The sequence below is a fragment of the Sciurus carolinensis genome, chromosome 9 (assembly GCF_902686445.1).
Source record: "Sciurus carolinensis chromosome 9, mSciCar1.2, whole genome shotgun sequence".
NCBI lineage: Eukaryota > Metazoa > Chordata > Mammalia > Rodentia > Sciuridae > Sciurus > Sciurus carolinensis.
The window spans coordinates 23,949,426-23,972,699 of record NC_062221.1 but is presented as its reverse complement, the minus strand read 5'-3'; the positions used below and the strand labels follow the sequence as shown (position 1 = coordinate 23,972,699).

The 23,274-nt window shown below is 38.9% G+C and overlaps 1 protein-coding gene across 1 annotated transcript in view; it reads right to left on the bottom strand.

The window, feature by feature from the left end:
• Positions 1 to 23,274, bottom strand: part of Cpne4 (copine 4) — a 470,230-nt gene that overhangs the window by 345,424 nt on the left and 101,532 nt on the right. The window contains exon 2 of the mRNA XM_047564415.1: positions 10,481 to 10,661. Within this exon, the coding sequence (XP_047420371.1) occupies positions 10,481 to 10,660 (180 nt within the window). The 5' untranslated portion in view covers position 10,661. The remainder of the gene's footprint in view (positions 1 to 10,480; positions 10,662 to 23,274) is intronic.

Sequence of the window (23,274 nt, the reverse complement as noted above, 5' to 3'; positions counted from 1 at the left end):
CAAGTCCTGTCAATTTTTAGCTAAATCTTCCCCTCAAAATCTAAGCTGTAAGATTAAAAGGTAACATTTTTACAAAATGTATACACGGTAACATTTTTATGAATTATTTTCCTTCTTCTCCCCACCCCAGCCAAATGCCACAGCACACCAAAAATGCCCTGGAATCACATTAGCTATTGAGATTCATGTCAATTTAAATAAATGAATTAAAATTAAATGACCAAGAATTTATTTTTTAGTTGCAGGAGTCACCTTTCAGGTACTCAGCTACCACATGTGGTTAGCGTCTTCCTAACGGGACAGCACAGGTCTAGAACATGTCCATCACTGTGGAGAGTTCTGCTGGACAGTGCTGATCTACACAAAGACTTTCTTTGGCCAAACTTTAAAATTCTCTCTAACAGATAAAATCTCCTGGCTTTTCCCTCTCTCTTCCACTGACACTTCTCAAGGATCTCTTCATTAAGCAAATCAGTTTAGCCTCAGTTTTTTTTTACCCCTATTTAGTCAATTTTCAGATTCCCCATAACAAAGTTACTGAGGAAACTGATACAGATGAATTCTCTTATGTAAGGTTTTCTCTCAATTCTGTAATTCTGTATAGAGAAAAATCTCTCTAGAAATCACTGGGAGGAGCTATTATCAACAAACATAATTAAAAAAAAAATCTCTCTAAAAATAGAAATGTTTTCTAGGAGGTGTATACAGAATAATGCATACATCAATTAATCTAGTCCCTGTGCACTATGAATTGTGGTAGCTATATGGTTTAAATAGACTGACTGGCGCTTCCAGCACAGGTGTGGGGTGGTAAAGATCACTCACTGAGCTTGCATCAAAAAGTAGGAGTTGTCACTAAATAAAAATGCACTACTTGATTACTCAGCAAATGACTCTCCAAATTACAGTGAGTTGTTAGAAGATTTAGGTATTGGTCATTTACCTCTTTGCTTTCAAATGCATTCTGTATCTTTTTCCTGCAAACCTTGCCAACTGGCTTTCAGCCAAGTTTGCCCAATGGAAGGCACTTTTGGGAGATGAGAGAGCAAGGAAAAGGGAGAAGCCAGGGCATCCCCACCTGCCTTCAAGCACTTCCGACCCTATCTGCATCTTTTCTATCTTTCCGCCTCCATGGATCCAGCTTCTGCTAGATGACCAGCTCTTGGGTTCTGGTGTGACCAGCCCCTCATTTTGTCCCTTTTGTTCACTGGTGTGCTGGCACATCTTTAACAACTGACTTTCTCTCTCTGAGGGGGAAATGAAGGCCTGACTGAAATGTTTGCCAATGCTTATGGTATAAATATACCCTGGTTTGCAAAATTCCTGAATATGTAAAAATGGGATCTCAGGAGACTATCTAGCATAATTACTAATTCAAAAGGAATATAATAACTAAAGGAAATAATAGCTTTCTGTTGTTAATCTCTGAGATCCCTCATCATTCCTATTTAGTTTCAACTCTTTTGTTGCTAGTTGCCCAAATTAAATTCTTTGTTAAGAGCTACCAGGCATGGGCTCTGTTTTCCTGACTAACCAAACATACATCCTTAAGAGAGTAAAAATTGGGGCGATCCAAGATGGCGGCCTAGAGGGAGACTGCACCTCCGGTCGCTCCACAACCCAGGAGTTAAGAAGGGGAGGCATTGAGAGACTCGAACTGAAGTGGAGCCACGGGTGAGTCTGCCCACTGGGTAAAGCTCAGCCCGGGTGGCAGGCCCAGATAGAGGTGGCTTAGCAGAGCCGGGCAGGGCAGCTTGAGTCTTCCCAAGGTAGTCTTCCACACTCCGGCAGTGGGCTCTTCCCACACGGCCAGCTGCACGGTGCAGGCCCACAGTGAGAGCATTTCCGCACAGAGCCAGTTCCAAAACGTGGAACCAGTAGGGGGCTAGGGGCAGTATTCTTCGAATGAGCTGCTTTATCAGATTCCTCCAAGACATCAGGCTACTGAAGGCTGGGAGGTGATACACTGGAAATCTACTGGGACACTATAAGCCAATAGTGGAAAACTGCAATATCTCAGGGTCCCACTGACAACTGACCATTATGAGAAAACAAGGGAAGAAAATGTCCCAAACAAACCTAGATACTACATCAATAAAACCCAATGACAGCAGAGCAGAAGAAATGTCAGAAAGGGAGTTCAGAATGTACGTAATTAAAACGATCAGGGAAGCTAATGAGGAGATGAAAGAGCAAATGCAGGCATTGAAGGAGGAGATGAAAGAGCAAATGCAGGCATTAAATGATCGCACCAATCAACAGTTAAAAGACCAAATACGGGAAGCAAGAGATCATTTCAATAAAGAGTTAGAGATACTGAAAAAAAACCAAACTGAAATCCTTGAAATGAAGGAAACAATAAACCAAGTTAAAAACTCCATAGAAAGCATAACCAATAGGATAGAACACCTGGAAGACAGAACCTCAGACATTGAAGACAAAATATTTAACCTTGAAAACAAAGTGGAACAAACAGAGAAGATGGTAAGAAATCATGAACAGAATCTCCAAGAACTATGGGATATCATGAAAAGGCCAAATTTGAGAATTATTGGGATTGAGGAAGGCTTAGAGAAACAAACCAAAGGAATGAACAATCTATTCAATGAAATAATAACAGAAAATTTCCCAAATCTGAAGAACGAAATGGAAAACCAAGTACAAGAGGCTTATAGAACTCCAAACATACAAAATTACAACAGACCCACACCAAGGCACATTATTATGAAAATACCTAACATACAAAATAAAGACAGAATTTTAAAGGCCGCGAGAGAAAAGAATCAAATTACATTCAGAGGGAAACCAATAAGAATATCAGCAGATTTTTCAATCCAGACCCTAAAAGCTAGAAGGGCCTGGAACAACATATACCAAGCCCTGAAAGAAAATGGATGCCAACCAAGAATCTTATACCCAGCAAAACTTACCTTCAAATTTGACGATGAAATAAGATCCTTCCATGATAAACAAAAGCTAAAGGAATTTACAAAAAGAAAGCCAGCATTACAGAACATTCTCAGCAAAATATTCCATGAGGAAGAGATGAAAAACAACGATGCAAATCAGCAACAGGAGGCGCTAGCCTAAAGGAATAGCCAAATAAAGGAGAAACCGAATCATGTCAAAAACAAATATGAGTCAATTGACTGGGAATACAAATCATATCACAATAATAACCCTGAATGTTAATGGCCTGAATTCATCAATCAAAAGACACAGACTGGCAGATTGGATTAAAAAGAAAAATCCAACAATATGCTGCCTGCAAGAGACACATCTCATAGAAAGAGACACCCATAGACTAAAGGTGAAAGGATGGGGAAAAACATACCATGCACACGGACACAGCAAAAAAGCTGGAGTATCCATCCTCATCTCAGATAATGTGGACTTCAAACCAAAACTAGTCAGAAGGGATAAAGAAGGACACTACATGCTGCTTAAGGGAAGCATAAATCAGCAAGACATAACAATCATAAATATCTATGCCCCGAACATTGGCTCATCCACGTACGTCAAACAAATCCTTCTCAATTCCAGAAATCAAATAGACCACAACACAATAATACTAGGCGATTTTAACACACCTCTCTCACCACTGGATAGATCGTCCAAACAAAAATTGAATAAAGAAACTATAGATCTCAACAACACAATCAGCAATTTAGACTTAACGGACATATATAGAATATACCATCCAACAAAGAACGAATACACTTTCTTCTCAGCAGCACATGGATCCTTCTCTAAAATAGACCATATTTTATGCCACAAAGCTACTGTTAGTAAATACAAGAAGATAGAGATACTACCTTGTACTCTATCAGATCATAATGGATTGAAATTAGAAATAAATGACAGAATAAAAAACAGAAACTTCTCCAATACCTGGAGACTAAATAATACACTATTATATGATGAATGGATAACAGAAGACATCAGGAGGGAAATTAAAAAATTCTTAGAAGTAAACAAGAACAAAGACACATCATATCAAAATCTCTGGGACACTATGAAAGCAGTACTTAGAGGAAGATTTATTTCATGGGGTGCATTCAAAAAAAGAAGTAGAAATCAACAAATAAACGAGTTAACACTACAGCTCAAAGCACTAGAAAAAGAAGAGCAGACCAATACTAAAAGTAGTAGAAGACAGGAAATAGTTAAAATCAGAGCCGAAATCAACGAAATCGAAACAAAAGAAACAATCGGAAAAATTAATAAAATAAATAGTTGGTTCTTTGAAAAAATAAATAAAATTGATAAACCCTTAGCCACACTAACAAAGAGAAAAAGGGAGAAAACTCAAATTACTAAAATTCGGAATGAACAAGGAAACATCACAACAGACACGAGTGAAATACAAAACATAATTAGAAGCTATTTCGAAAATCTATACTCCAACAAAACAGAAAACCTTGAAGACATCAACAAATTTCTAGAGACATATGAACTACCTAAACTGAACGAGGAGGACATACACAACTTAAATAAACCAATTTCAAGCAATGAAATAGAAGAGGTCATCAAAAGCCTACCAACAAAGAAAAGTCCAGGACCAGATGGGTTCTCAGCCGAGTTCTATAAAACCTTTAAAGAAGAGCTCATTCCAATACTCCTCAAACTATTCCATGAAATAGAAGAGGAGGGAACCCTACCAAACTCGTTCTATGAAGCCAATATCACCCTGATACCTAAACCAGACAGAGACACATCAAGGAAAGAAAATTTCAGACCAATATCCTTAATGAACATCGATGCAAAAATTCTCAACAAAATTTTAGCAAATCGCATACAAATATATATTAAAAAGATAGTGCACCACGATCAAGTGGGTTTTATCCCAGGGATGCAAGGTTGGTTCAACATTCGGAAATCAATAAATGTCATTCACCATATCAACAGACTTAAAGTTAAGAATCACATGATTATTTCAATAGATGCAGAAAAAGCATTTGATAAAATACAGCATCCCTTCATGCTCAAAACACTAGAAAAAATTGGGGTAGTGGGAACATTCCTAAACATTATAAAGGCCATCTACGCTAAGCCCATGGCTAATATCATTCTAAATGGTGAAAAACTGAAAGCGTTCCCCCTAAAAACTGGAAGAAGGCAGGGATGCCCTCTTTCACCGCTTCTATTCAACATCGTCCTTGAGACTCTAGCCAGAGCAATCAGACAAACCAAAGAAATTAAAGGGATACGAATAGGAAAAGAAGAACTCAAACTATCCCTGTTCGCTGATGACATAATTATATATTTAGAGGAACCTGGAAATTCCACCAGAAAACTTTTAGAACTCATAAGTGAATTCAGTAAAGTAGCAGGTTACAAGATCAATGCTCATAAATCCAATGCATTTTTATACATAAGTGATGAATCTTCAGAAAGAGAAATTAGGAAAACTACTCCATTCACAATAGCATCGAAAAAAATAAAATACTTGGGAATCAATCTCACAAAAGAGGTGAAAGACCTCTACAATGAGAACTACAGAACACTAAAGAAAGAAATTCAAGAAAACCTTAGAAGATGGAAAGATCTCCCATGTTCCTGGATAGGCAGAATTAATATCGTCAAAATGGCTATACTACCTAAAGTTCTATACAGATTCAATGCAATTCCAATTAAAATCCCAATGATGTACCTCGCAGAAATAGAGCAAGCAATTATGAAATTCATCTGGAAGAATAAAAAACCTAGAATAGCTAAAGCAATCCTCAGTAGCAAGAGCGAAGCAGGGGGTATTGCAATACCAGATCTTCAACTCTACTACAAAGCAATAGTAACAAAAACGGCATGGTATTGGTACCAAAATAGACAGGTAGATCAATGGGACAGAATAGAGGACATGGACACAAACCCAAATAAATACAATTTTCTCATACTAGACAAAGGTTCCAACAATATGCAATGGAGAAAAGATAGCCTCTTCAACAAATGGTGCTGGGAAAACTGGAAAACTATATGCAATAGAATGAAACTAAACCCCTATCTCTCACCCTACACAAAACTCAACTCAAAATGGATCAAGGACCTCGGAATCAGACCAGAGACCCTGCATCTTATAGAAGAAAAAGTAGGTCCAAATCTTCAACTTGTTGGCTCAGGATCAGATTTCCTTAACAGGACTCCCATAGCACAAGAAATAAAAGCAAGAATAAACAACTGGGATAGATTCAAACTAAAAAGCTTTCTCTCAGCAAAGGAAACTATCAGCAATGTGAAGAGAGAGCCTACAGAGTGGGAGAATATCTTTGCCAACCATACCTCAGATAGAGCGCTAATTTCCAGAATCTATAAAGAACTCAAAAAACTCTACACCAAGAATACAAATAATCCAATCAACAAATGGGCTAAGGAAATGAACAGACACTTCACAGAAGAAGATGTACAAGTAATCACCAGATATATGAAAAAATGTTCAACATCCCTAGTAATAAGGGAAATGCAAATCAAAACTACCCTAAGATTTCATCTCACCCCAATTAGAATGGCGATTATCAAGAATACAAGCAACAATAGGTGTTGGCGAGGATGTGGTGAAAAAGGAACACTCATACATTGCTGGTGGGGTTGCAAATTAGTGCAACCACTCTGGAAAGCAGTGTGGAGATTCCTCAGAAAGCTTGGAATGGAAACACCATTTGACCCAGCTATCCCACTCCTTGGCCTATACCCAAAGGACTTAAAATCAGCATACTACAGAGATACAGCCACATCAATGTTCATTGCTGCTCAATTCACCATAGCCAGATTGTGGAACCAACCTAGATGTCCTTCAGTTGATGAATGGATAAAGAAACTGTGGCATATTTATACAATGGAATATTACTCCGCAATGAAGAATGATAAAATTATGGCATTTGTAGGCAAATGGTCGAAATTGGAGAATATCATGCTAAGTGAGATAAGCCAATCTCAAAAAACTAAAGGACGAATGATCTCGCTGATAAGATGATGAGGACATATAATGGGGGGTGGGAGGGGCTAGCATTAGGTTTAGGGTTAGGTTTAGAGTTAGGCTAAGGAGAGCAGTAAGAATGAAGGAAAGAAGGACTGTGTAGAGGGAAAAGAGGGGTGGGAGGGGTGGGAGGGGTGGGAGGGGTGGGGGGGAGGGGAAAAATATAATAAACATCATTACCCTATGTAAACGTAAAAAAAAATAAATAAATAAATAAATTAAAAAAAAATGTAAAAAAAAAAATAAATAAAAAAAAAAAATAAATAGAATCAGATCAAATAACAGCCTAATCTGTAGAGGGTGATATTGAGCAGCATTGAAGATATATAATATGCTATATAATTATATAAAATATATAAATAAATATATGTTTAATATAAAAATATAAAAAAAAAAAAGAGAGTAAAAATTGCTAGGAAAGTGTTGCTCAAACTATCAGAATATAAATCAGCCATATGATGGAGCATGTGAGAAATTAAGGTGATGTTACTTACTGACTATAAAGCGGAAGAGGTCCTATGAGAAAGAAGCAGTGAACAATTTTACATTTTGAAATAAGTTTCTATTTTATTGTGAAGTTTATGGATGGGTAGTGGTGTGTAGACCACACTTTGGGTAATGCAATAGGGTACTTAGAAAAAGCAATTTGGCAATGTGTATCAAAAGCCTTGAAAGTGTCCTATCTTTTATCCTGCCAGTTCTACTGTAGTAGAATCTCTTGTAGGAATTCATCCAAAAAGAAGGGGAAAATCTTATGCACAAAGATGTTCATGGCAGTAGTAGTTAAAATCAGATATTTTTGGAAGCAATTTCAAAGTGAAAAAATTGGAAGATAAGTCAATCCATTTGATGGAATACTTTGTGCTTTAAACTCTACAATTATCAATATTGTACTACTATGTAAAATGCATACACTACTGGCAATACAATAAGGGAAGAAAATTTTAAATGCATAAGAATCATATAATAATACATATGCCAGAAGGAAAAGACTGAAAAGAAACATATACAACTAATAGTCAAATTATGAAGTAAAGGAAGCATTAGGAGGCAATTACTTTCCCCTAAAGTTCAGAGTGATTTTTTAAAATTGTGAGCTGTGCAGTTAATTTTGTTAAATTAAAATTGAAAAAAATAGCCACCAACAAAGTCAATGAGAATATTTAGAAGTGATAAAAGGTATTACATATTAAGATACCTGTGGATCACTCTTTTTTTTAATATATAAACCTGGACCAGCCTGGAGTTAAGATCAAAACTCTGCCTGTCATAGATTCTGTATGCACACTGCCTCCTCACCTAAATTTCATCTGCTCACCAACAGCTATCAGAACTCACTTTCAGAGAAGTGGCTAATGTCACATGTATGTGTAGGTAAAAGTGCTGCCTCTCAAGTGGAGTCTTTGGATCCTCTTTCTATCATAGATGAACTGCCCTTAGAGGACATTCCAGCTGCTTATAAACAGAGGAGAGAAGTAGTGAAGGTCTGAAGAGCTGCTCTGGGGGGATCCATCTACTCTTGCTCTGCTCGGCATGGTTCAGACCCCTTACCCAAATTCCACTGAGGACCTGGTTTCCTTAGGAAGGGTTACACCTGCTTGCTCTGCTTTACCCTATTCTCCTGATCAGCCCATCTACCTTAGATCAGACCTTTAAAAACACTGTTGATTTAGACCAGGTACTTATCAGCAAAATCCAATTTATTTTGATTTATAAATACACAAATAAAATCCAACTGCAGAATTCAACCTGCAGTACTTCCACACAAACCATCAAAGATGAAACACCAGTATCCACCATGAGCACAAAATAACAATAAAACTATCACTTCCTGAAACTTGACTTCCTGGGTTTAAATATTAGACTTTCCATTTAGAAGCAGAATGGTCTTGAGCAAATCCTTAATCTTTCCATCTTTCAGTTTTCTCATCTGTAAACTGTGGAAAATATCTCAGAGGATTGTTGTGAGGACTAAATTAGTTATTTCACACACAGTATTTAGAAAAATTATAGGTACTTGATAAGCATCTGAAAACGTTTAACTAATATTGTTTTAAGCTTCCACTCAAAAGAATATATATTGTGTGATATGTCCTTTGTGAGGCAGTCCCTCCTGCCCTTCTCTAGGTACTGCCAGGTCTACATAAGCATTAGTCAGAGAAGCATCTGCCAAAAATAGCACCGTTGATAGAAGCTCACTGCACTTCCCATAATTTTTCTCCATTGAATTCCCTATGGTTTGGAATCTACCTAGTAAAAAAAAAAAAAAAATTTACCAAAAAAAACTTGAGATAAGATACCAAGTCATCATTTGACAATTTGGGAGCCCACCGCATTATCATTTCATTCATGCCATTAACCAAGTAAGCTGTCAAGCAAAAGCACAGCAAAGGGTATGTATTAAGACACTCTGACTGGATATCCTACTGGTGAGTCTTTGAGAATGTCTGAATGTGGTCTGCCCACCTTCCAAAGCCAGTTAAAACCGCTGGCCAGTGATATGAATTTATAGGCATCCGGTTCCCATTCCTGCCACCCGAATCTCTCTACTCATGATTTCCACAGGCAGTATTCCTCTCTCCCCAGTTCCCAACAACTCAGCCCCACCAACCCATGGGACTTAGAAGGAGTCACTCCTTCTGTCCTAAGGACTGTGTTTCATCACCATTTTTGAGTTTCCATGTGGCTCTCTTGAACGCCTGGTTGTAGATCAGCAATCCTCCTTAGAACTTATGTTTCTCCATGGACAATTCATTCAGTACCTGCTCCCCTCCTGTCATCCTATTGAGGCTTGATCAGAAGACTAACCACTGGCCGTGCTCCTTAGTCTTCATTCAGGACAGCTACCCTGGACAGCAAATACCCCAGCCCAGATCTCAGGACCAGAGCTTGCTCCCTGCCCCAACTGCAAACTAGTAGCAAGGGCTGACTTGCTCATACCAGTCCTCTTAGTTCCCTCCCTCAATTCAGGACCTACAGGAAAACCAAACCAAACAACCAAACACAATCGTTTACTGTGCTAATTCCATCTGAGTAGTCACTTCTCTCCTAATGCCCCATATTTGTTTCCTCAGAGCTACCATTCCCAGAATTGTAATTAAATCTAATCTAAATTCTGCCTTAGCCACAAGCCTTTATCTCTGGAACCAATTTTTAGAACATCAACTTTCTCATCCTGGCCCAGCCTGGGGACTGTTCCTGATCTACTTGCTGCGGATTACCATTTGCCAATGATTGTGCACGAGACAAAGAATGTATTATGATTACATCTTGGAAATTCACAGAACACCCTAAAAGTATTATGCTCATGAATTAAGGGTAAATGTCCAAATATCCACAGAGTCAAAACAGTTACATCAGAACATCATGCTAGAAACAGAAACATAATTGTATTTATTTGTACGGATTTTTCCTCTTATCAAAATAAAACACTTCAAGACAGGAAATATAAAAACATTTGTTTTGAACCAATCATCCAGGTGTTTTGTCTGTTTGGCTGGACACGCCTACCTCAAACCACTGTCCATGCGACTGCATCTTGAGGATGACACAGGGGTCCGGTTTGGAAAGAGCATCTCTGTCGGAGATGCCTTTGCACGCCACACGCAGCTCAACTTTGGTCAGGCAGGGACTGTTAAAGATTCCCAGCGTGTTGGCTGCTGACTCATAAATGTTGCTCATCTTCTTCATTCTGTTTGGGGCAAGAAAAGGAAGAAAAAGAGTATGTGCCGATAAATGGGATATTTGCAAAGAAGGAAGTCTCCCAATTGCCATTTAGGAAATTTTCAACGGACAGTTTCAAAGACTGAAGGTATTTATTATCTCACTTTCCAGAGGAGTGGCACAGTGTCAGTGAAACAAAAAATAAAAAAAAAAAAAAAAAAACCACATAAACAAAATAAAAAAAATTTAAAAAAACATAAAAACCAGATGACAGCACACTTGGCGAAGGACCCTATTCTCCTGTATGATTTGCATAGATTTGTATAGTAAACTTTCAGTCTGTGACATAAAATTAATGAATTAGTGCAACAGACTGCAAGCTGTAATCCAATTCTATATTAAATAGATGGTCTGTGTGAAATTTTACAGAATTGTTGGCTATTCAATTTAAACAAGTATTTATGACTCCCTAAAAATTCAACTCCTCCTATGTGATAAAACAGAGAAGAATATTGTCCTACCTGAAAAAAAAAAAAAAAAAAACAGTCCAAATGTCCCACTCCTAACTCTTGGCCTACCTTGTCAAGAAGTCTGAAGCATGCCAGATCCAAGAGAGCTACCACATCTGATTTTCCATTACAAGTGCCTAAGTTCATTCTCACCTTTCCCTTTTATGTTCCAACTTGGCACATCAGGACTCAGAATTCAAAGGGGGCAATGAAGTAAGAAGAAATACAGGAAGACTCTGATTCTGAACTTGGAAACAGTAGCCACAGATAAATAAATACTGGCCGGCCCCTGACCACCCCATATGATAAAATTTACAATAACACTTAGCTTATCTAAAGCACAGGGCTGCAGGGATTCACCAGAGTATACTAATGCTGTTCTCCTCCCTGAAGAGAACAAGACCTGCAAGGACACTGGAAGTTTCGGGAATAAAATTCAATAGCCTTCTTATAAAATTCTATATTTTCATAGATTGATTAGGAAAATCATCAGGGACTTCCTCAACTTCAGATGGCATTTGTTTTAGTTAGCTTTTGTGTTGCTGTGACCAAAATACCTGAAAAGAACAATTTAGAGAGGAGAAAATTTATCTGGGGGCTCACGGTGTCAGAGGTCTCAGTCTATAGATGGCCAACTCCATTGCTTGGTGCCCATGGTGGGGCAGTGCATTAAAGAGGAAAGGCCCAGGGGAGGAAAACTATTGGGGGTCAGAAAGTGGGGGTGGGAGGGACATAGGGAAGAGGCACCCTTTCAGGACAAGCCTTCAGTGACCCATTCCTCCAGTCCTGCGCCACTTGCCTAGAGTTACCACCCAGTCATTCAAATTAGGTCAGACTGATTAGATTACAGCTCTCACAATCCAATCACTTTATCTCTGAACATTCCAGCATTAACACAGGAGCTGTGGGGGGGAAATATCTCACATTTAAATCATAACAGCATTTGTGGTTTCGAGACAAATTACTTTATCTAAAGGCTGTAGATGACAAACTCGATATCATAGTGAATGGGGGAAAACTGAAAGCATTTCCTTTAAAATTTGGTATAAGACAAGGATGTCCATTCTCACTACTCTTATTCAATATAGTACTGGAAATTCTAGCCAGAGCAATTAGGCAAGAGGAAATAAAGGAATAATAACAGGATAGGAAGAAGTCAAATTATCACTGTTGGTCGGTGACATGATCCTATAAATAGAAGATTCAAACGCTCCACTAGAAGATTGCTAGAGTTAATAAACAAAGTAGCAAGTTACAAAATCAGTGAATATCAATAGCTTTCCCATATACCAATAATGAATTTGCAGAGAAAGAAATAAGGGGAATAAAACTAGGAATAAATCTAACCAAGGATATAGTTTCAATGAAAACTATAGAACACTGAAGAAAGAAAATACTGGAAAGACATCCCATGTTCATGAATAGGCAGAATTAATATTGTTAAAATGGCTATAAAACCAAAAGCAATATACCGATTCAGTGTGACTCCCATCAAAAATACCAATGACATTCTTCATAGAACTTGAAAAAACAGTTCTAGAATCTGTTTGGAGGAATTAAAGACCCAGACTAGACAAAGAAATTCTAAGCCAAAAAGCAAGACTGAAAGCATCACAATACTTGACTTCAAATTATACCACAGAGCTATAGTAACAAAAACTGCATGGTAGTGGCATAAAAATAGACACATAGACCAATGGAATAGAAGACACAAAGACAAATTCACACAGATACAGTCATCTGATCTTGACAGAGTTGCCAAAAACACACATAAGAGAAAGGATAGCCTTTTAAACAAATGGTGCTGAGAAAACTGGTTATTCATATGTAGAAGAATAAAACTAGATTCTTATCCCTTAACCTGCACAGAAGTGAACTACAGATGAATCAAAGACCTAGGAATTAGTCCATTAAACTTTGAAACTCCTAAAAGACAACATAGGGCCAACACTCCAACATATAGGGGAAGACAATAACTTTCTCAATAGAAAGCCTAATACTCAGGAAATAATGTCAAGAGTTAACAAATATGACAACATCAAATAAAGAAGCTTCTGCACAGCAAAAGAAACAATTAGAAATGTGAAGAAAAAATCTTCAAAATGGGAAAAAATCTTTGCTAGCTACTCTTCTGACAGAGGATTAATATCTAGAGAACTAAAAAAGCAAATAATCCAGTTAATAAATGGGCAAGTGAATTAGACACTTCTCAAAAGAAATACAAATGATCAACAAATATATGAAAAAATGTTCAACATCATTAGTAATTAGGGAAATGCAAATCAAAACTACACTGCAATCATCAAGAAAACAATCAGTAATAAATCCTGGAAAAGATATGGAGAAAAAAGAACACTTTTACACTGTTGGTGGGATTGTGAATTAGTACAACCACCATGGAAATCAGTATGCAGGTTCCTCAAAAGACTAGAAATGTAACCACCATATGATCCAGCTATATCACTCCTCAGTGTTTAACCTAAAGAACAAAAGTTATCATACTATAGTGATAGACACATACTCATGTTAATAGTAGAACAAATCATAATAGGCAAACTCTGGAACCAACCTAGGTGTCCATCAATGGATGAATAAAGAAAATGTGGTATATATACACAATGGAGTTTTATTCAGACATAAAGAATGAATGAAACTATGTCATTTATAGGAAAATGGATGGAATTTGAGAACATTATGTTAAGTGAAAGAAATCAAACTCAGAAAGTCAGGAGTTTTCTCTCAATATGTAGAAGCTGGAGAGGAAAATAGAAAAGAAAGGTGGGACAGGGAATCTCATGAAAATTGAAGGGAGATCAGTGGAGTAGAGAAAGGAGACCAGGGGATGGAGGAAAGAAAGGAAAAGGGGAAATGCTAGGGAATAATAGGGGCCATATTATATTGTTATGTTGTGTGCAAATATGTAACAATGAATCCTACTACTATGTATAATTATAATGCACCAATATAAAATGGGGGAAAAAAAGAAATTTCTTTATCTATAAAGTGGGGCAACTCCTCCACCTCTTTTTCCCTTCCTCCACAAATATTTTGTTTCTCAGTGGTGCTCAGCACCATACTAGTTCAAATGAGTACACCATACCACTTCTTTTATACGGTGATAGCTGTGCCTTATAATCTCTCTCTCTCTCTCTCTCTCTCTCTCTCTCTCTCTCTCTCTCTTTCTCTCTCTCACACACACACGCATGCATTCGCACACACATGAACACACACACATATTGCATACATTTATATATTATCTGTGGTTGTTTTCACTATACTGGCTGAATTGAGTAGTTGCAACCAAGATTCCATGGCCCACAGAGCCTAAAATGTTTGCCAACCCCAGTTCTAAAATATTAGGTAAGGCGAATATGTCATTGAGAGGAGTTGCAATTCTATTTTAGTTAAGTGCTGTGGAATTTATATGAGGATGAGAGTGGCTTTATCTTCAACCAAACTGAACATTAAGAAGGACTTTGGGACATGGTTTTTACAAATTAGAAAATCCAAGCTCAGAGAGCATTGGTGGTCCCCATGTCACAGAATTATTCCAGTAGCAGAGTTGGGGTTGCCATGGTTGTTTTTATCTCCCAGCCCAGTGCTATTTTTACCCATGTTAAACCTTCAGCCTAAGAGATGTTCAAATCTCCCAAGGAACAGGGGATACAACAACAACCTTGATTTATTTCAACCTCCATACAGAGTCATACTTTCTTTCTATTTTAAAGTAAATGTTATTCAAATATAAAAAGGCACAAATCATAAATCTACAGCTTAATAAGTTATTGTCCCTCTATTTTTATAAGTTGTGAGCAATACAGGAGACAAAGCAAACATGAGATGGAATTTATAATAAAGCAAAGAGAGGGAAGGGAAGGGGATCAACTAGGAAGATGGCCTTGTGTTGGAAGTGCTTTGTGGACTCTCTTCATTAACTTTTTAATAAGAACAGCTTATTCTTCCACCAGTGTCTTCCTGCACTGTTTACCCAGTGCATTGGCCGATTCCTTGGAGTCTGCATTGCTCTTCTGCATTCAGAAAGTTCTCCTATCTCTAGGGAACACCCTCTCTGTCCTATCTGTCCCTACCCTTGTAGGCTTGTGTCCATGCCAATCACCTTCTAGAGGCACTGTCTCCATTCTAGAGGACGCAAGCTCTTTCTACCCAATGGGGAATCTTCTCCAATGCCAGTCATAATCGTGAGGCATAGTGCCAAAAGGTCTGTGTCAAGGAGACACATAGATCCACGTTCAAATCCTGGCTCCTACACTGACTAAACATGTGACACTGAGCAGGGTACTTGACCTGTTTAATAGTAATACCTACCATGAAGACCTGTTGTGAAGAATATATAAAATAATATAAATGATGTGACTAATGCAATGCTAGGTATATAGTCAATGCTCCCAAAGTGTCAGTTATTATTATTACAAACTGACTTTGCTTAAGATGAAAGCATTCATCTCCCACTGCCATCTAGAAATCTCTGTGATGTCTCACCATTACTTTAAGACCAAAGTTCCACTTGCTCTTTAAATGCCTTCTGCCTTTGATGCTCACACAATCTAGTTATACCTTCTTCTCCCTAGGAACCTACATTCACTTCTCAAATCAGCAGTTTATGTGAAGATTCATATACACGAGCCAGTGCCTCTCACAGGTTCACAAGCAGACAGTAAAGCAAGGGTACCTGTTCTGCTAATATTGTGAAGATGCCTTATCAACGTCCTGAGATAGGGATGGGTAATGTGTTTCAATCAGTATTCTTCTGGAAGCATCATTTGGCTCCCTGGGAATCACATATTGCATATATATGCATATAACAGTCCTCTCTTGGTCCATATGACAGATGGTCACACATCGTGTGTGGAATTCATAAGGTGTCTGATGGGACCTGCAGGAGTCCCTAAATGCAGAAGGATCATCTCATCTTCCCTCAAATATTCATTTGCAAGTTTAACAACATATTTACTTCATGTGTACCTGGTGAAATGGACTTCAGATGATAGTATCTAGTTTTAACTATCACACCTCTACAACTGGATTACTGCAAAGAAATCTCTTATCAAATATAATACAATAACACAGACAAGAAAACACCATGAAATGCCAGAGAGGACGTGTCTGAGGTTTCCATCAGACATTTTACTTGCTTTAAAACTGAGGTAATTTAATCACATTTGACAAAAGTTACCTGAAACAATTGAAAAGTATCAAGGCTTCTTAAAAAACAGAGTGACACAATCATTAATCATATATTTTCCATTAAGCGTATGTAGTGCCATGAATTATTAGTTAACGATAGGAAATTTAAAAGTTTATAAATGGGTCAACAAATGAACTGGTTGCACAGGCTCAGAGATTTTTTTCAATCAATGGAAAACATAATCCAGAAACTCTATGGATCAGCCCTTTAAGCAGCGGAAAACCGAAAGGAACACAATCAAATAGACTAGACGCCCACTAAAGATAAGTCTGTCACCCACATGATGATGGTCATATCCGAAGAGGGAAAAATGTTTGTGCTTGTATAAGGTCATTAGGTTGGTCAATAATGGAGGAATGGTCCTCCCCTCCCCATTGATTCTACTTCCTTTCTTCTGCTCAAGGTCCTAAAAGATTGACTTCCATTGATTACCAGCACATTGTTGGCAAGTTTCCTGTTGGGTTTGGCTAAAGGGATGCCAACTTGGAAAAAGGAAGGAAAGAGAAGACAGCTGGGACTTCTTCCCGCTCCTGCCCTGGTCCTTCATAGGAGCCAAGTAACTATCCCCAAGGCTTTAGCTCTCCCTGAGTCATAGCAACATCCTCCCCTTCCTCCTTCAGCCTCCAGGGTAGTAATAGTGTCTTGCCAGTATTAAGATGGGCCTCCCGAATCAGAGATCCAGATGCACTTGACTGATTGAACAGAAGAGAGAAAGGAAATGAGGGAAGCAAGGTGGTGGGCTCCCCTGGAGTCTGGCATCAGTCTTGTTGTATGAAGGGCTCTGGAACATAATTTCTTCTGCAGGATCGATTCCACCTTAAGGAAAGGGGTTCAGCCTCTTCTAGCCCCATGTGACTCAGTTGTGCAAGGGATGGGAAAGCATAAATCCAAATTTGGTACTCCTTCCCCTGATGAGAGCAATCAGGAATGCTCTGGAAAAAGAGTAACCATGAGCCATTAGAATTCAACCCTCACTGACCTTGGTGGATGGATGCAGTAATCAGATAAAAGGCATCTGAGCGGAGTATTAACAGAGTTTACTTCATCTCAGGGGTTAGTCTCTGGGAACCTCCCATTGGTCTCCTTAACTCTGACCCTATCACTATAAACAACCTCTTATCAAAAACTTTATTCAACAAAGATGATTCTATTTCCTCCCTGAAAGAGACCCAAACTAGAGAACTAAAGCTGGAACAAAAATCAGGAGTGATGTGGTAGACAGAGCTTAGATGGCCTCATCCTGTCTACGTGCCCTGTGTAACCCCCTTCCTTGAATGTGAATGAGCCCTGTGACTTGCTTTTGCCAAATAAAACATGACAAAAGTAATGGAGTGTCTCCTTGGCAGTTGTGACACACTAGAGTAACAGCATCTTGCTGAGGGTCTCTCTCCCTCTATCACTTTGAAGGAGTGGCCACGCTGGGGAAGCCAGGAACAGGGAGTGGCCTTCAGTCAATAGCCAACAAGAAACTGAGACCCTCAGTTCCAGAGGCTGAAAGGAAATGAATTCCATCAACAAACACATATGTTCACTTGGAAGTAAATCATGTCTCCTCAAGCCTCAGACGATATACCAGTCTGGGCTAATTCGTAACCTGGAATCTGGTAAGACCTTCAAACAATGAATGCAGCTAACCTGTGACCATACTCCTGACCCACAGAAGCTGGGGATAAGAGGTATGTGCTGTTTTAAGATGCTGATTTTATGACAATGTTGTTATGCAGCAGTAGATAACTAACATAAACAGGTTCAAGAGGTACCCTGGGGTACACACACACTTATGCTTATATGTGCATGCATGTGAGGACATATACCCACATACAATCCTTTAAGTCAGGGACTATGTCTTATAACTTATTGTATACCTAATAGTGTTGATCTTATACTACTTGCAGACTGGTGATGGAACCAACATAAACCTTCATCTCCAGAGGGGTAGGGTACAGGAAAGAAATAAAAGCTACTGAAGATAAAATTCCTAACTTCTCATGATTATACTCAAGGTCTCTGGCTTAGCTCCCTGTCCATGTATAAACGAAAACCCCAGCCAGATATATTGGAGCTCATGAGTTGCTGTGCCTGCCCAGAGGGCATAACCATCCTGCCCTTGACTTTGGAGGTGGTACATAGGCCAGAGAATTCAAATTGTTTGACTTTGGCCCAGCTGAAGCTCACTGCTGAAAAGGGATCACAAAATATGGCTCTGCCAACGAGTGATCGGCTACCTCCATGGCTCCAGATAAGTGGAGTAAACAAGTAATTTCACACTCTGTTAGAGAACAGGATTAATATGGTCAGATTATCAATACATTTTCCATGGCCTATTTAAATCCTCTTTGTTGCCTCTCATACAATACCCTGATTTTACAGAGACTAATGTCTGCCGAGAATTATTTTGATGAAAACTGACTTTTGGCCAATTTTAGAAGTAAATTATAATTGTCCTTTCACTCAGATAATTTAAGTTATAAAAAAACCACCACTTCAGCATATCCGCACTCTCTAACGGGACAAATGGATCCTGAAACTTAATTAGTTTCTGAATGAGTTGCAAACACCGCCAAGACAATAGAGGGCTCAAGAGGGAAGGAAATCAGCTTCACAGGGGAACCAACTGAGCAGAGCTTGTCTTAGAACTGTTAAGAATAAGTGCATAATCACTGTTCTGCCTGCCTTGGCATTACTAAGCCTTTTTAAATGTCGCAGTAGATACAGGGAGGGCTCATGCGCTGGATGTCTCCATCACACCACGATTTCTATCCCCATTCAAAAAATATGGACAAGGAATCTGCCTTGTGTCTGGTGCTATGCTGGTTGGTAGAGATGCTGTGCTGGATAGGGGAGGCACTGAATATCCACACTCACTCTTTCAAAGATAAAGTAGGTGTTAGTCCACTGGTACCGAGTAGATCAACATCCCCTGATGTTAGACCAAGAGTAGATCTACTCTTAAATTTATTCTTAGGTGGCGAGTACTAAGCTGGACACCATAGGGATGGCTGTACCAAAAGACGAGATGTGTACCTGCCTAATGATTCATATTCCAGAGCAGAACTTCTCAGAGCTGACTGTGATCATAAACCACCTGGGTAGTATCTGTACAGCAGTACCTGTTTCAAGGGTCTCAAGTGGGGCTGAGGTTCTGCTTCCAGATGTTGATGCTACTGACCTGTGGACCCCACCTTGGATAGCAAGGTGAGTATAAACATACAAGCATCTGTACAACAAGGACAACTGGTCCAGTGTTTGCTTATTCTGGTATCCAACACTCATACCTGAGATGCAGGAAGACACAGGAGATGAGTGTGGATCTGGCACCAGAGCATCTGGGTTGGAATCCCAACTCTAGAACTCAGTCGTTGTGTGACTCTGGGCAACTGACTTGATTTTTATTTAATTTAATTTATAATTTTATTTTTTGGTACCGGGAATTGAACCCTGGGGCGCTTTACCACTGAGCCACTTACCCAGCCCCTTTTATTTTTTATTTTGAGACAGGTTCTTGCTAAGTTGCTGAGGGCCTCTCTAAGTTGCTGAGGCTGGTCTTGAATTTGCTGAAGGGTTATGGAAAATAATATTACTATAAGACAATTCCCCAAGAAAAATGGAAGGACAGTGTGGCTTGGGAATAGGAAGGGGAAACTAGCCAAGCATTAACCGCCCAGTAAATCCTTTCCTCATAACAAGGGCTCTGAAGGAAAGGGGCGTATTAGTGAATGCTGGGCCCTGGACTTTAACCTTCCCCATTGCAAATTAGTCCTAAATGGAGGCACAGCAAGTATGGAAACTCTGAGGAACAATGGATCCCAGAGAAAGAAAAGCAATGGGCAAGATTTGAGTACTCATCCCTCCGGATCTGGACCCCTATCCCCCCAGATAACAATGAATTTCAACCTTTTTACAACTGCCTTCCTAAGTTAAAGTTTTAACCTGCACAACTAGTCCCTGACTCTCCAAACTGCACGTCCTCAGTCCCCATTGAAACTATAAAACCCAGACTCCTTCTGTAATGTGGGGGCTATCTTCATATCCAGAAAATGGGCCCTCCCATGCCTGATTGATTAACTTAACTGCAGAATAAAGAAAAGCTTGCTGATCTGAGGTTTACTTCCCGTCTCCTGCCTCTGTCATTTCTGGGCCCTGAGCTTATACGCGTGATCCTCCTGACTCAGCCTCTTGAGTCACTGGGATCGCAGGCATGCACCACTGTACCTAGTTGGGCAACTGGAATATGTGCATCAACTTTACATTTTAAAAATGGGGATAATTATAGTTCCTACTTTGTAGAAGTATCTTTGTCTTTAAAATTAAATGAATGAATCCACATAAAATTCTCAGAAGAGTTCTGGGGCCATAGGGAATACTTAATAAATGCAAACAGTGTTTGTTGTTGTTTTAGATTATACCACTAAGTTCATGTAACATTTATCAAGCTCTTACATATCTGCCAAGCAGTTGACGTTAAGTCATCAGAGCTTCAGAATAATCCCTGCAGTGGATTCTATTCAGATGCTCTTTCACAGGCAAGGAACTGTACCTTAGGAAAAGGGCGACAACTGCAGGTAGCCATCCAGCCACCAAGTGATGAAACAAAGACTCAAACCCCAGGAACTTCAGGTCTTTAACCACTCTGCTACACTGCCTCCCAATAGCTAGCTACTTAGGAAGACTTAAAAAAAAAGTGGCAAGTGAGAACTCAAACCACATGTCTCCCCAAATTTGACTCACTCGCACCCGTGAATGTCATATGTTGGCTACCTCTCCTGTCTCCATTTTTACCCCAAAACTTCCAGCATTCTTTTCTCTCTGTCCTCTAGACTTTTAGACCCCCTCCCTTTTCAAATTAACCCTTTATGAAGTCATTTACCCTCCAGATTCCCTTCTTCTTGCATCTTTGGTCTTCACTCACCCAGTTCAACCCCCCTCATCTCTCCGTTAAGTGGTGTGAACACTGGCTCTTTCAAGAGGGCAGGTAAGGGAGAAAAGTGTGAATATTTATATTCTGTCCTCATTGAGCATATCATGCTTCATTCATCTTTTTAAAAAATATTTTTCTTTCCTAATCAGTACTATCAACTACCTAATAACAAACTGCACAAACACTGCTTCATTTAATGCATACACAACCTCTTGAGATGAGCATTGTCAGCTCTATGTCACAGATGTCCAATATGAGGTTCACAGTGGTGAAATAATTTGCCCCCGTGTCATACTTGGTAAGTGACAGAGTCAAGAACAAAGCCTGGGTCTAGCAACCTCCAAAACCCATGATTTTGACCATTTCTTATGAAATGATTTATCATTTGCTTAACAATTTCTTTTTAGCTCATGCAAAGGCAACCCTCAACCCTATTTCAGTCTTAAATCTCTAGGTGTGGTGTGTGCATTAATGAGATTGTGCTTTAACAGTCCTTCACAATTCATTTCTCTTCTATCCCTTTACTCCCAAGGCAGCTTAAGTCACTTCTGAACTCTTTTTGTAAATATAGGTGCATCAACAAGTTCAGGGGGCTGGGAACTCGGTGTCCCTACTCTGATTATTTCAAACACTGAGTTACAGATAAGTTAAAGATGGTGGAGCTATAACATCTGACAAACACAGCGTTATAAACCATATGAATCGCAAAAGAATATGACTTTAATAAAGAATATAGCAAGATGTTGAATTGACACCATGAAAATTATCATATGCATTCAAAAGTTACCATATGCCCTATGAGAATGTTTCTTTCTGGAATATACCACATCCGAATCACTCAGACACAATGAATTATTATTTCAAGCATTTCCTGAACTTTCTTATCTGTGACCACAAAGAGACCAAAAGAAAAAACACAAAAAATCCAGCAGAGATTCCATCTCCTAAAAAAAACAACATTCTGGGGAAAATGTGCTTAGGATCTATTGATGTTCGTAGGAACTTCTGGGCTCACAATTTTGGCTTTAATAGTGAGTCATAAGGATGAGATTTTTTTCTAGAAAGCAATTATGTCCATTGCATCACATTTATATTAATTTTATAGCACTCAAATGTCACCCATTTTTAGGAGAAGAACTGCATGTATAAATTTAACCAGATAATTATAAAGGCTGACAGAAACTTTTAAGTAAAACAGGAACTAAATATCAAGGGGAAAGATATGAATGACTTTCTCCTCCCTGCCGCAGCCCCTCCTTTCCCATTATATCAAAGGCAACTAGAGTTCCTGAATGAGAGAGAAAAAGCAAATTCAGATAATGGTTGATTATTTTGGCACCTGAAATAATTTCCTCCCTTTTCTCAGGCAACTAAATTTACCCAGTAGAAAGATCAAATCCCAGCTTTCCCTTGCTCTGTTATTTTCCCTTTTTAATATAATCACAGGTTGGGTCCTTCCACTAATGTCATGTTAACAGGAAGCAAGGGCTTCACAAAATGGATTTTGAGCTTCTCGTCTCGTACACGTGGCTAAACTTAAAAAATAAAATAAAATAAAAGAGCAAGATTATTTTTATGTTCAACAAGAGAAGCTACAGACACCATATGAAGCCAGAAGCCAATTTTCTTGAGAAAGCATGATAACTGATCTACTTATGGGTCTCGTTCTACTCCTACACCTTCTCCTTTAAGACTTGCTTTGCCTGCTTTTAATTACATCCTGGGGTTATCAGGCTTTTGCTCAGTAGGCAGGAGATGACAAGGTGTGTTTGGGGAAAAAAGAGGGGGTAGGGGAGAGAAGAGAGCAAAATGTAAAAGAAGTACCTGTTTGGAACATAGAACACAATCTCTAGTTCAGCACTGCCCAAAACATATGTGTGATGATGGAAATATTCTGTATCAGCGCTAGCCAATAAGTAACTTTTGAATACTTGAATTGCAGCTAGTACAACTGAGGAAATAACTCTTAATTTAAATTTAAATAGCCACCTGTGGCTAGTTACAACTG